The following is a 15,419-nucleotide window of genomic DNA, read 5'->3' on the forward strand; positions in this document are numbered from 1 at the left end:
TGTCCATGTTGTATCTCAGTCAACATAGGATCCTCTTTGTACTAGGTCAGACCCTTTAGCCATCTAGCTCAGTATTGTCTACACTGGCTGGCAGAGGCTCTCCAGGATTTCAGACACAGGACATTCCCAGCCCTTCCTGGAGAAATTGATGGTTGAACTTGGCCCCTAAACTACAGCCCTTTCCCAGTCTATTAAGTTGTACTAGTAGTTCGTCTAAGGAATAACCACTTGCTAGCTTGATTTACTTCTTTTAATGTTTTTTTAGCTCATCAAAGCTGTAAGCCAGTTGATTGCAGATGCAGGAATTGGAGGCTCCCGGTTTCAGCATTCACTGGCAATTACAAATAACTTCGCTAACGGAGACAAGCAAATGAAAGTAAGAAATGACTGGTATTACTTACAACTATAGATAGATGGGTCGTAAGCTACATTATCCTCTATTATAATCTCAGACCTTTCTGTGAAAACCTTCCAAAAATATATTTTGCAAAAGGAATATACTTAATTTTCTAATCACTCTTGAGATGCATAATTCAGTCCAGTCCCTACTGCTAATATCTATGCAGCGTATTGTATTTTGTTTCACCACTGCAATCATTGAAGCTATTTCTAGAGTAAATAAATTACCCAATATTGACTTGAAATTTGTTCAGAATCATTTAGGGTATTGCTAAATCACACCAATTTTTGTGGCTATTGAAACAGTTGTTCCTGGGCACCCTCTCCTCTGCTTTATCAGTACAAAGTCTGATGAAATTGTATATTCTGGTAAATATTCATTGTAAGCTTCTTCGGGAGCTAATCAGGGCTGAAAAGTAGGGCACCAATGTAATAAATAAAAAGATAATTATGGTAAGTATCACATGGACTGGGTCCTTTAGAAAAAAATAGATCAATGTCAGTGGAAAGCTGAAGATCTCAGTTAGTAGAGCATGAGACACTGAATCTCATGGCCATGGGTTCAAGTCCCACATTCCTGCATTGCAGGGGGTTAGACTATATGGCCCTCGTGGTCCCTTCGGACATTACAATTCTATAAACCTTCTATAAGAGGTTGCTCTTCTCAGACTGCTTTGTATACTGCTAGCAGCCTCATCAATAGTGTTCCCTTGGAATTCTAAGAGACCAAAAATCAGTGCAGTTCTGAAATCAGCAATTAAAATCAGTGCAGTTTTCAATGGTTCAATCTGCCATCTTGATTCAAAGTGACATCTGGTTGTATCCAAACATAGACAAAACCCTGCTCCCTGATCTCAATAACCTTCATGCAAAATTGTGTTACAGTATCTCAAGAGGTGTCCAAAAGCTTAGTGAATGAATAACTTTCCAAAGTATGTATTAGATTCCTGGAGAGGGTTCACAAAACTGTACTGGGGTCATGGCTTTTTGCCTCCATACACATCCATCCTGACCCAGTATCTTTTGGTTAACTCCTATGACCTCTTCCTCCAGGAAGTCCTGCATATCCCACCCACCTAGTCTGTGGCTAGATGTGCAACTACCACTTTGCACATGAGCAAGGTTTTTGAATTGCATGACAAATGCTATTTAAAAAAGATGATGCACAAAAAAGGAGTGGCATGCAAAGATGTCAGTAACTGTGTATGAGAAGGAGCAGGAGCCAGCAAGCACGGGATTTTGAAATGTCTGTATGGTCCACTATGTCATCTATCCCAAAAGTATGTGATTTAACATGGAAACGTAAATTCTGTAAGCTTAAAAGTACACTTCTGTTGCTTCTCCTCCCCAAAGAATAGTAACTTCCCAGCAGAAGTGAAAGACTTGACCAAACGCATAAGGACGGTTTTGATGGCTACAGCTCAAATGAAGGAACATGAGAAGGACCCCGAGATGCTAGTGGATTTGCAGTACAGTTTGGCAAATTCATACGCCAGCACACCTGAATTGCGTAGGACTTGGCTAGAAAGCATGGCCAAGATCCATGCTAGAAATGGTGACTTATCAGAGGTAACTTGCAAATACTAACGATTGATTTTGTATCCAAAAGGGATTGGGAGGAGCACTCTATATGAGTCTGACTTAAATGCATCTGGCTGGAGCAGAGCATGTATTACCACCCGTTGACATTTGCTAACAATTATTTTGTTAAAATGCAAGCACTTTATTGAGTATTATTGTGCATCCTTCCCCACCCCAAAAGAAACCTGATTCAGAGTTCATATTATTTTAGACTCCTTTATTTTCTAAGCTCTTGCAAGCACATGACCCAGATAGTTGTTTTTATGGTTGAAATCCTGATGCTCTCATTTAGCCATACTCTTAGCCTTTTTAGGCAAATCTCTCGGTAACTGGAGCTTAGCTCAAGTAAAGACTTCAGCATCAGTTTCTTGTTTTGCACAAACATTCACAATAATAAATCTGTCAAGTGAAGCTTGGTTACCTTTCTGCAAAACACTTGCCTGACATTTATGAGGATAAAGAAAATCTGTGCGGCTTAATATTAACACTTGCATACAATTTCTTGTTGCAGGCCGCTATGTGCTATATCCATATAGCTGCCCTTATTGCCGAATACCTGAAAAGAAAGGGTAAGATAACTTTATTCCAAGGCTAGCATCAATGCAGGAAACAGTAAAATGTGACCACCTATTTCAATCTGATGAAATTCATGTCCTTTTGTAGTTATCCTTTAAGTAGCTTTGACCCTTCTCAAATGTTTCCCATGTAAGATACTACAACTAGTAAAATCAATGGTTACAACCTTGCATGTGGTGTGAAAATGAAGCTTAACTCAATCTCTTTTGGGAAGGGGGACATTTGTATCTCATTTCTTAGTGTGTATCATTAAGTATGCATGTATTAACACATACAGATAGCAGAATGCTAATAACATCTCACACTATCGTAGGTTACTGGAAAATGGAAAAGATATGTACCTCTCGTATGCTCCTGGAAGATGCTGAACTCTCTGATAGTAATGTCTTACTAACAACTCATACTGGAGGAAGTGAGTGTTCTAACCACGTCTGTTTATGTGGCATAGACAACCACATTTGACCCACACCGATTGCAGAGATTCAACAGAAGAAGAGATTAACTGAAAAGGGAGGGAATATCATGATGCATATTTATATTCTTTGACATTGGGAGGTGTCAGGTCTTCTCTCTGTTTCTGTCATTGGTTGGAAGACTGAATTAAAAGAAGTCTTTTACTACAATGCTGTATACATTATTCTTATAAGGATTACTCCAAGACAACTTCTCAGGTCATTGACTTTCCACATTAAGGTATGCATGGGGTATGCCTGCATAAGAATCACTTAGCAAACCCACCAAGATAAACAAGAAAATGAAATTTGGTTGCCTGCCAAGGTCACTCTCTCTCTAACACACACAAACACACACCAGGGCATGATAAGTCAGCATGGCCACTTCTGCAAGCTGCCCATGAGCAACAGCAATCCTGTGCCCAATGACCATGTATGTGGAGTGGGGTCCACCTACCTCTGTACCCTAGTAGTTCCAGCTACCTCTTGTCCCACCTTTAGTCTAGTGGTTTCAAGGATTCTACTCCTGGTAGAAGGAATATCTAGAACATGGATGGAGAACACGTGGCTTTGGAGAGGTGTTGGATTCCAGTTCCCATCAACTGCAGCCAAATGGGAGCCACCTAGAGGGCCAGAGGCACTCCATCCCTGATCTAGTAGCATCCAAGAAGGAAGTGGGGATCAGTAGTGAAATAATTATCACTGCTTGTTGTAGGTTGCTTAGTTTATCTCAGTTCAGATTATGCTTGGACTGCATTTTGCATTACTCTTGTAGGTTGCATTTTCCTTGCCTTGCTTTCTAATAAGGATGGGAGAAAAAAAAGGCATGTAAATCAAGCTACATCTACATCTCCCTCGGGTGGAAAACCTCCAGTCCTCAGTTGGAGGCATGCATCCATTGCCTTAGAACTGGACTGTTGCCACATAGTTGAGGGAATTAATAGAACAAAAAAACTCCTATAACATGAATTAATTTGGAGGACCCTAATAACATGGTAGCTCTTCCCAGTGAAATTCCATTCTTCCTGCATTAGAGTTCAAAAAAATCCATGTAACATCATTCTGGTGATTTTTTTTTCTGTTTCCAAAAGCAAAATAAAATATATTTAGTGGCAAAATCAATATCAAAAGCCAACTTTGGGGAGAAAGGGAGAAAATGTGACCACTCACAATATTATGGTGATAGTTCTGAGTCTTGAAATGAGTGGATCAAATGTGAATTTCAAACGTTTGTTCTCTCAAAACCTTTCAAAATGGTTTCAGGCCAATCCAAGATTCAGGCCATGTTCAAAAGAGGCTAGATTCTGTGCCAGCAGTATTCATTGTCACCACCTTGCCCTTCCCTCTTTTCCTAAACCACCTTGGCAAGGGGGCAGGATGATGGGGAGGTAATTCATCTTTTCATAACTTCAGACTAAACACAAAGCATATGATTCTGTCAGCATTTTTTTTATTTATAAAGAATCCAGGAGCGTTGTTTATTTCTGAACGGTCCAAATAAAGAAATGCCTTGCCATATTAGCAATACAATTATTTGGGAGGGTTCTCAATAATGCTTTTTGAATAAGATTATTATTTGCCAGAATCATCCAATAATAATTTCCTGCAGCCTTGCCAATACGTTGGAATGGAATTTATAAATAACCTGTCACAAAATTACCCCATTCCATTTGTTCTACTCGCCCTATGGGCTCTGAAAAAAAGTCATTTTGCTCAGCATTTCTTTAAAGAATTCTTTATAGTAGCATCCTCTTCTTTTTAAGAGTGTAATATAAATAGATTCATGGGGCTCTTTCTCTTGTTTTTTTTAAAAAGGCTTGTTTTCTATGGGATGGCCTGCTTTCCTCAACATTACACCAAATATTAAAGAAGAAGGAGCTATGAAGGAAGACTCTGGAATGCAGGATACACCATATAATGAGGTCAGCAGTGATAATGTTTACACCCTGATCCCGTGCATGTTTTTTCAGAAATAAGTCTCACTGATTGTGTTCATATGTCATGCTATATCATTGTTTAGTGTGATGTGCATGAGCTGGGATAAGCCTGAGTGAGCCTCAGGCCTGCACACTCACTCACCTCTTCCCTGTCCTCCTAGCCAGGAGGAGAACCACAGAAGCTTTTGTGGTCAATTTCTTATCAACTTTAGCTTGTCAATAGTTCTGATTAGTTTCAAAACCAACCAGCTTCAAAATATGGGTTATGAAGCTGACTTGTTTAAACTAACCATAGTTAGTGCAATCCACGATCCCTGGTTCAGATGCAATAACCAACCATGTTTAAGGGAAATTGAAAGAAAAGTCTTCCAAAGATTTCCTCTCAGCACACAGGAAGGAGAGGAGAGGGTGAAGCACAAGAGTAAGCCTCAGGCTACTTCCAGCACATGTGTTGTGCTAAACCATGGTTTACTGTGGCATGTGAACATGACCAGTGGGACTTACCTAGACCAATGAAACCATACATAGGATTGCAGCTACATTTTACTTTTGCACACTACTTTTTGTTGCTGTATGAAACAAGCCACAGTAAAAAAACAAAAAAAAACAGTTCTCCATCATCACAGCACAAGTACTACATATCCATAATTCAAATTTAGCAGCAGAAGTAAACCAGTCTACAGAAATAGAATTTCAACAGTGCTCTCTGAGGCATAACCAGGAAGAGTGAGAACATCCCATTTCCTTCAATGGAGGTTGCATAGGCCAAAATCCTAATTGATAGATAAATCCCTGATAGAGGGTAGGCTTATCATTGCCATACCCAAAGTCCTGTTTCCAGTGTCTTATTGAAATGTTTACTAGCACAGGGGGAAGCTGGGAAGAGAAATCTGGATCATCCATCAAGGAACTGGAATCTTCTAAGAATCTTCTAAGAAGCTGGGGATTGTCAGAACTTTGAGGGACCCTCTCTTTCTATGATACCTTGAGCAAAAGCTATATGCTCCAAAATGAAATGTCTATTGCCCACAGAAAGCATGCACTGAAATAAATTGGTGGGTGTGTCCAGTTTTGGAAGAAGAGGCATCCTTTCACTCCATATATCTGAAAGCAGGAGAATTGGAGCTAGTTATATCAATGTGTTTGATAGCTGATCATGCATGTAGCCTTTCTGGGTCTCAGAAAAGTCTGTTGGATTTTATCCTCAGGTGCTTGATCTGCTACCAATATAAATAATCTAGCAGATGTGGATGGTCTTTCGTTTGTGTCTGATGTTCCTTATGTCACCGCACTTTTGCTTAAAGTTAGGGCAGCTTCTTGGATGCCTTTACTATGCTGAAACTACCTGCATTTAGTAGACGTGCTCATAGATTGCATACAGTGATTCACAGGCCCACATAAGTCACCTTGTGCTATCAGCTTAAGAAAGATAGTGGCAGCATGTGAGCATGTACATTGCGGTGCAACACCTATTAACACACCTACCAAAGCCAAGCAGCCTTGGCATGTAAGATGCAAAGATGTCCTTAGATGTTTGCTTCAGTTACTTGCTCCACTAATTTCTTAAACCAGGCCTTTGACTTCAACTATATCAACAGTGTTAATACACAGATTTAACATTCTTTTTACTTGTGCAATTACAGAACATCCTTGTGTCACAGCTGGAATTGTGTGTTGACTTTTTGTGGAAATCTGAAAGATATGAGCTCATTGCTGAAGTTAACAAGCCAATCATTGCAGTGTTTGAAAAACAGAGAGACTTCAAGGTAAGAAAAGCTGAAAATAAGATCTAGCAGTTGCTCTGGGAAGAGTCCTGGAAAATGCCATGGCATAGTTGGACATACTTTCATTTTTCATTCTTTTTTCCGTGTTATTCCTCCTCTAGTGGCTAAAGACTTTGTGTATAGCCTATGCACAGTGACAAAGGGCATGGTGGGTGATGCAGGGACAGTTTCTAGGCTGCAGTTTTTCCACTTAAGGCTGGTACTATCATCACTACAGCTAGGCAGCCACCTAGGACACAGGCCTCAGAGAGGCCATCTCAATGTGAATTGAGTTTGTTGGTCTCTTTGCAATTCTGCACACAGCAAAAACCAATGTGCCAGAAGCTTTCTGCACACCTGTTGGCTCACCCAGGACAGAGGGTGTTGATGGCATAAGAAAGACACAATAATTTGCCTTGCCTATGTAATTCTGTTATCCATGTCCAGCCTGCTTCCTCCAGCTATGGCATTGCACTATAGAGAAGTGGCTTTCCATGCAGTCAGCTATATGTGAGGGGAAATCCTGGCACCCCAGTACAAAATATGCAAAAAAAAATTTTAAATTATTTAAAAGTTTTCCAACTAAGACAAATAATATGCCCAACTTTCTCCCTTTCCCTTCCCTCTTCCATTTAAATACTTGCCTGTACAGTGAGCCCAAATTGTCATCGCTTGAGTCAAGCATGTGTGGGGATCCTCTTGAGAAGTTCTGTAATACAAGTGATTCATAGAGAGAGAAAATAATTAATAAATCTATGTAACAATTACAATTAAAATAAGTGAAACCTTTTTTTTCCAAATGCAGCTTTTGTTTTGAGTATATACAGAAGGAGCAAGTGGGAAAAGATTAACTCCCATAATTGACATAGGACTTACACACTTTGCTTGTAATGGCCAATGTGGCTAGACTAAAGCCTCTTAAATCAGTGGTCCAGGGAGCTCCCAAGTTTAGTGCAAAGTTGTATTGAAGATCAGTGCTTTCGCTTTTTAAAAAGCCTATTTTAATTTCATTCATTCTTCTACCTCCAGAGACTGTCAGAGTTGTACTACGACATCCATAGATCTTATCTGAAAGTAGCAGAAGTTGTGAATTCTGAGAAGCGCTTATTTGGACGGTACTACCGGGTAGCATTTTATGGGCAGGTGAGTGACTCCAACATGTTTGCGAACATACAGATACCATATACATTTCTAAAAGACAGTTCCAGAGACGCTCTTCTTAAGGAAAGTGTAATAAGAAAACAAGATGATAGGGGGTGATATTAAGGATGACGCTAGCTGACTTACTATTAAGGATCAAATTCTGAAATCTTTGCTGAAGAATGGAGTGAACTGGTGCTACCATCTCTAGAGCAAAAGTCAGGTCTTTAATATAAATATATATTTAATTGAGGCAGTGCATAAGCAATATTGATGGGGCCTTGCACAAGAAATTGGCTGTTTTCCTGCACATCTAGATGCAAGCCTATGCATGCTTATTTGGGGTGTAAGTCCTATTCAGCTTCCAAATAAACATGCATGGGATCAAAGACAATTAACATGACAGCAGTGAAGCACCGTGAATGGTGACACAGAAGTGATTGATCACTAACCAGGTTTACCTATTTGAGATCACATAACATACCTCACAGTCCTTGGAGGCAGTCTAAAATTACGGCAGGTCTATCACTTTTGACTTTTGTGGCACCAACGGACCCAATAGCCAGTCTCATCATTTCAATTGTTTACTGGGAGATAAAAGAGAGATGAACACTTTCTAATGGGAAACAGAGAAAAAGGGATACAAATACCACATTTATCCTCTGGTGATTCCTCCTGCCACACGACATGTTATCCAAAAGGATCCCTACTACAACTGCAAAATTGTTTTAAGCAATCAAGATGTATTTTTTTTCCTATGTGGCCTGAGATCCACATCCCTGCATTAGTTGTATTTCTCATAGACTCTATGGCTTTGCTTTCTAGCTTGCCTCTGATGCTCTCTGCAGTACATTGTAGAGTAGTCCTGGAGCATGTGCTTGTATTGGTGTAGTGTGTGCTTATGCTTGCCTCTGCTATACACCAGTTGGGTGAGGGGACTAAGCATGCTCTCTCAGAGAGTGCTCTCCAGGCAAACAATTCCCCCTAATCAATTGAAAAGAGGAGGTGTGTAAAGAACAGATTGATCTGAATCATTCTGTCTGCTAATTAGGTTTTAATGCAGAAATTTGCTCTTTTCTTCTCTTGGTCTTATTCAAGGCTGTGGTAAGTTGTCTATTCTTTTGCATGCTTTTTCTTTAATTCTTCTTACTCATTGTCTTCCCTGTATGAGTTAACCCTAACTTCAAGTGCTTTAGCATTCAATGTGAGAGGTGAAATGACATTGCTTTCACTCATTTATATGCTGTGTCGCATCTTGCAAAACTAATTCTTTTGTTCTGCTTTCTGAAATTACAGCTGTTTCTTTGCTGTTTACATACTTGAGGCTTAATGCTGTTCCTCTGTCCAGAGGAAACAGGTTCAGGCCATGTCTCCTTTTCACTGAAATGTCCACTGCAAGCAGATTTGCCAGTTATGTGTTTGCAGAGCTAAGAAGGTATTTATAGTTATCTCCATCCCCACCCACAGTGAAACTATTTCAGGGTCTTATTCATCCATGACATTGTTGCCATGAATTGTTGGGTTTATTGCCCAACTTAGATACCTATCTCTGCGCAGCTCCTCAAATAAATGCCCAAGAGGCCAGAAATCTTCCAGAATATAACTGCAGACCAAAAATAGGGTGCCTCTGGCCTTGGTTGTTTGCAGATCTGGAACATATTCAAAATTGAAGGGCGTGTTCCAAACAACCTAGAGGTGCAAAGCATGGCTGGTGGGAAAAGTGCCCTGGAAAGAGTGGCTGTGACCTGGGGAAAGTCCTGAGGGCCAAATGGAGAAGGTTGCATTTGGCCCCTGCCCGCCTACAAGATGGGAGGAGAGAGAGAGAGGAGGCTGCACTGAAATGGCAGAAATGGGGACACCACTAAGAGTCTCTAGGAGAAGCCAGGGTGGAGGAGGAGAACCTTGGACCCCCAGTGATCAACCAGTAAGGGAGGAGGTAGCCCCAGTCAGCTGGGACCTTCAAAACCAGAACCCAGAGATACCTTGTAGGAAGCACATAAGGCTGGGGACAGGGTGAGAGATCAGGGCTAAAGCAGAAAACAAATCAAGAGGGAAGATCGAGAGGGAAAACAGGCATGTCTAGGAGGAGCTACACTCCTGTTCCAAGGCCAGTCTATACCTCACCTACCTGACCAAGAGATGAAGGAGCAAGGAAGCCTTTGCATTCCAAGGGGACATCCCGGCAGATAGGCAGAAGAGCCCATGTGGCTGGCGATGTGGACAGCCAACCACAGGCTCTCCTGGATGCAAGTCCTGTGCTTAACCCCAGTCTCACCTGCTCACTCTTTTGGCACAAGGAAAGCCCTCAGAATTGTCCCCTCTCTCAAAGAGGCAGATGCTTCTATTAAACTTACTTTTAGTGGAGCCCAGGTGGTGTAACTCAGGGCAGAAAAGAAGAGACTGTAATATAAGCCTCAAGGCTATCCCTTGCTGTATCCCAGCTGATTAAGAGCCATTTTGGCAAGTAAGAGGAGGAGGCGGCAATAAATAAATGGTTATGAGGCAGAAAGGACTACAAGAGGTTTTTCTGTAATCATCGATGGGCTGCTGTTACAACCTTCTTCCGGACCCTGTCGCAGTTGCCAGACTTGAAATAAAACATTCTTATGTGGCTGGAAACAAGCTGTTCAGGGGGAATCACAAGGGCAAAACCCAGTGCAAAAAGCTGGGAATGGACAGGGAATGACTTTGGCCCTTGCTTTTCTGGTTTCAGATGTAAAAGCCAAAGAACCAGCCAGCTGTCATTTTTAATTTTTGCTCAATCTGCAGCTTTGAATTCTGAAAGGGAGGGCAATGTGAAAAAGACAAAAACAAAAAAATATGGAAGAGTGGACTTTAAAGTTGTGTTCATGTATGGAAAATCTATTATAGCATGTGATATCCCCCAACACCTTTCTACACGTTAAATATTTCAGTGCACCTATTTATCAAGTGGCAAGGAGATCTTCATCTGCTCGGCTGCTGTAGCAGTTCTGTTCACCTAAAGCAAGGATGGGAATCTGCTGCCCCCCAGATGTTGTTGGACTTCCAGCTTCCACCAACCAGTGGTCAGAGATTGTGGAAGCTGAAATTCAACAACATCTGGAGGACCACAGGTTCGCCATTCCTGATTTTAAAGGTGTTTATTTCAAAATTATTTTCTTTGAGTTACTTTCTTTGCGTTAGCGTCAACACCTTGTCGTCATGGTGATTGTGAACTTGCAGGTTCCCCTTCCCTGGCAATATTATATATTAGAGGCTGCTCATTATGCTTAGCAAGCCAGCAGTTTATACTGAAATGTTGGTGTCCAAACATACTCAATTTCACAGTCCAGTTCAAAAACATCGAGAGAGCTAAACCTAAGAAACTGAAAAAAGTAAATCTTCCCAGAAAACTGCAGAAATTTCACAGGTTTAAAACATGTTGTTTAGTAATACCTTATGAGAAAGCTTCATGGTCAACAATGACTTTTAAAAAGAAGCAGAACTGCTATCATATGACTTATTTAGTACTCATGTATGTACAGACATTAGTATTTCTATGTAACCAGCTCTTTCTTGGCAAGAATGCATTTGATGAAAAATCCACAGAAGACTCCAGTTCTACGGTTCACAAACACAGATCTGAAATACAAAATTCCTAAATGAGGATTTCTGGGGCTCACAGAAAAACTATGTATTAGACTTGACTATTCATAAGCCAGCCTGAACAATAGACAAAAATAATGCTTCACTCAAGTTCTGCAATTATGTGTACCTAAGGGTGTTTTGAAAACCATGAAGTTTTCACAGAGCTGCTGACTTCTTAATTGCCACCTCCAAATGTTTGGCTGCCAGAAGAGTCAGAGTGAATGAGTCACCCCAACACAAAAAAGAATGGTGAAAGGAAACACATTTTCTTCCTACATCAGGATCCTTCCTGATGAGCTTGAGGATTCTGTAAACATGCGGAGGAGGCACAAAGGAAGGATTCAATAGTTGCACAGCACTTCATAGGAATATATCCGGCTTTGTTACTGGTTTTACTGGGAAACTTCACATTTTGAGAAACATGGCAGTCCTCTGTCAAGTTCTTGCCCTCCATTTCTATAGCACATAGTCAGGCTTAGGGCTTATCCACACTTACTACAACTCCCATCATCCCTGACCACTGGTCCTGCTAGCTAGGGATGATGGGAGTTGTAGTCCAACAACAGCTGGAGACCCAAGTTTGAGAAACTTCAGTAGACTAACAACACAAGCCTGTGTATGTTTACTCACAACCAAATCCTACTGTGTCCAGTCAGCTTTTCCACCTACTAAATTCTGTTTAGAGTTGGCTGTTAACCCCTAACATGCTTGTAAAGCATTTTGTCCTACTTCAATTGCAGACTTTCCCCCCGTTGTGTTTATTTTTGGCTGAATAGTGGGTTGAACATATATTAATGGCGCTGTGAGATTATTTCACATCTCCTGTAACAATTACTGGATTGCACCACACGGTGGTGCAGTCTCCACAAAATGCGGGTGCCCCTATTATACTGTACTGACTAGTAGTTTGCTCTCCAAAGAGATTTTCTTTCGCATTTCACATCAGGGTTTTGTCCCACTGGTAAAAAGCTTAGATTCATCCTGTGCTAATATACAGAGTTTGGTTTTCTTGCCTCCCATTCCTTCATCAAGCACACGCTTCAGCATTCAGATAAGCTGGTGTGTGTGGTTTGCTCTTTGTCCCTTATCAATTAGATATGTTACACCTTCCATCCACAGTGGATTGCTTGGAAGTGTTGCCTTGCTTACTTTCCTCTTAACTATTATGGTTTGTGTTTTATATAGGGCTTTTTTGAAGAAGAGGAGGGCAAGGAATACATCTACAAAGAGCCCAAATTAACAGGCCTGTCGGAGATCTCACAAAGATTGCTGAAGCTTTATGCAGATAAGTTTGGAGCGGACAATGTGAAAATAATCCAAGACTCAAACAAGGTACGGGGAAAAAATTAGCGCCCCCAAGACTCTGAGCACAAGGTAGCTGGAAGTTCTGCTGACAGGACCCACTGAAATAAATGGAATATGTGCAGAAACACATTCTTATCTGACTCCCAGCATTTCACTGGGATTTGCAAAGGAAAAAGTCCTGATGGATTGTCCTTGCAGATTCTGGATATGAAAGGATGTTGATTTCTAGCACATCTTAATAATCACAGTCCTGTTCCCTTGTTAGCATGTAGTAGTTCATAATACTTAAATGAGCAGGTCAGGGGCTAATTCTGCTAACCAGCAAATAAAGGAAAGTTTATTGTTCATTGCCAAATGTATTGAAATGCGGTTGCATCCAGTGAGTAGACCAGCTGGAATTAATCGACCTAACTTACTCCTATCCATTCATTTCAGTGGGTAGGATTTAATTGGAGGCAACCCACTATAAGAAAACACTTGGTAAAATCTTTCTGTACAATGAAGGACTAGAAGGGTGAGGACCTTGTGCCCCTTCCATTTTTGGTACTCGCTAGGCCAGACTTCCTGGTGCCTTCTGGACCACAACTCCCATCAGCCCCAGCCAGCTTGGCCAATGATGGGAGTTGTAGTCCAGCAACATTAGGAGGCCATCAGATTGGGGAGAGCTACACTAGGCTATTGCTGAGATTGAGAGATCCACGAGCACCTCCTATAGAGCCAGTGTGGTGTAGTGGTTAAGAGTGGTAGACTCGTAATCTGGGGAACCGGGTTCGCATATCCGCTCCTCCACATGCAGCTGCTGGGTTACCTTGAGCAAGTCACACTTCTCTGAAGTCTCTCAGCCTCACTCACCTCACAGAGTGTTTGTTGTGGGGGAGGAAGGGAAAGGAGAATGTTAGCCGCTTTGAGACTCCTTCGGGTAGTGATAAAGTGGGATATCAAATCCAAACTCTTGTCTTCTATATTTCCAAAGAGCTCTTCCTCTCACGTGGCTGCAGTTTACTTGGTCTCAGAGGCACGAGTAGCTTGCCAGAGGTGGTATGGAAGGCTGGGTTGATTTGGGGATGAATTGTATTTGGAGTTTCCTCTGATTTGCTTGCTTACTCTTTTCCATTCAGACTTGAAATGACATGCTAGAAATTAGATATTTAAAAAATAATCTCAGACATACAACCTCGGACCTTGTTGTTGCTGCTGTTATTATTTATTACCTGCCGTTCACTATAAGCTTACAACATTACGTTGTTGAAACTTTACAACCATAAGTTTACAATATAAAGATAGAATATTGAAAGCAGTTAAAACAATGTACAATTCTACAAATAACTCGTTGGGTAGCTTAACCTCACACACCAAATCGCAGTGCAAGCAGGAGGAGTTTGCATGTCTAACTTCCAAGTGAAGACAAAAAAAATTCCTTCCAGTAGCACCTTAAAGACCAACTAAGTTAGTTCTTGGTAAGAGCTTTCGTGTGCATGCACACTTCTTCAGATACCTGGCAGGAATTTTTTTGTTTTGACTATGGCAGACCAACACGGCTACCTATCTGTAACTGTTCCAAGTGAAGAGTTGAATCATGGTGGAACTGCCACCAAGAAAGCCTTCCTTGGGGATTGTTGCCTTTCACTTTCTGTCATGAGAACACTCCCCCCCCACACACACACAGTAGAAATGCCCAAGTACAAAATTCATGTGCACCCTGTCGACTGCAAAGAGCACTAGTCTATATAAACCACTGCCATTCTTTTCAGAATGCATAGAAAAAGGACTCTGATCTTCCTTGCCATGCCATTAAAAGAAAGAGGATGGGGTTGTTTGCGCCTCCCCCCACTGCCTCCCATCCCCACTACCGAGCCATTCGTTGCTCTATCCGTCTTTAATTAATGTTTGGTCATACTCCCCATTCTGATCTCAGCTGTTTCATTTCATTCGCCGTGGCTGTCCAGGTTAACCCCAAAGACTTAGATCCGAAATACGCTTACATCCAAGTGACATACGTCACACCCTTCTTTGAAGAGAAAGAAGCCGAGGAGCGGAAGACCGACTTTGAAATGCATCACAACATCAATCGCTTTGTGTTTGAAACGCCCTTCACGTTGTCAGGGAAGAAACACGGAGGGGTGGAAGAGCAATGCAAGAGAAGGACCATTCTGACAAGTATGATGGTTGTTGCATTATTTAGTGCACAAGGGAGGTTTGTTGTGGAGCTGCCAAAGGTTGCGCTCAGGAATGTATAGTTTCAGGAGGGAATCTTTGTTTTTAGGACATTTGGCACATAACCTCCCCCCACCCCCAGGACCAAAGTTCTTTATTGCTTTTGTTAAAATTGTGTGAGTTATTGGTTCAGCAAAGCTTATTTGTTCCTACAATCTGGATCTCATTTTCCTATATCAAATATAGTACTGTACCTTAGAACTTCAATACACAAAGCCTATAAAACACATATTAAATAATCCATGTATTTTTTAAAAAATAAATAAAAATAAATAACCACTGCGGGGGGGGAGCAGAGAGGCAATATCTTGGACATGCCTACTTAAACAAAAGTGAAAGCTATTCCACATTCTCAGCACTGCAAACAAACAAAACCTGTAGTGTGTCAGCTAGCAGATACAGAGAAGTTTCTGCAAAATTGAGCAAAGGTGGAAAGATGCTAT

At 41.2% G+C, this 15,419-nt stretch overlaps 1 protein-coding gene across 13 annotated transcripts in view; it reads left to right on the forward strand.

The window, feature by feature from the left end:
- Positions 1-15,419, forward strand: part of DOCK10 (dedicator of cytokinesis 10) — a 200,589-nt gene that overhangs the window by 178,675 nt on the left and 6,495 nt on the right. For 12 of the 13 annotated variants that reach the window (XM_081910272.1, XM_081910278.1, XM_081910279.1 and 9 more), the window contains 9 exons: positions 266-376; positions 1,753-1,968; positions 2,492-2,549; positions 2,870-2,968; positions 4,824-4,930; positions 6,589-6,711; positions 7,738-7,851; positions 12,643-12,789; positions 14,709-14,919. In XM_081910272.1, coding sequence (XP_081766398.1) covers positions 266-376; positions 1,753-1,968; positions 2,492-2,549; positions 2,870-2,968; positions 4,824-4,930; positions 6,589-6,711; positions 7,738-7,851; positions 12,643-12,789; positions 14,709-14,919 — 1,186 coding nt within the window. The remainder of the gene's footprint in view (positions 1-265; positions 377-1,752; positions 1,969-2,491; positions 2,550-2,869; positions 2,969-4,823; positions 4,931-6,588; positions 6,712-7,737; positions 7,852-12,642; positions 12,790-14,708; positions 14,920-15,419) is intronic. The other variant, XM_081910274.1, reaches the window with a different exon arrangement.

Source organism: Podarcis melisellensis (assembly GCF_964234715.1).
Source record: "Podarcis melisellensis genome assembly, chromosome: 5".
Classification (NCBI taxonomy): Eukaryota; Metazoa; Chordata; class Lepidosauria; order Squamata; family Lacertidae; genus Podarcis; species Podarcis melisellensis.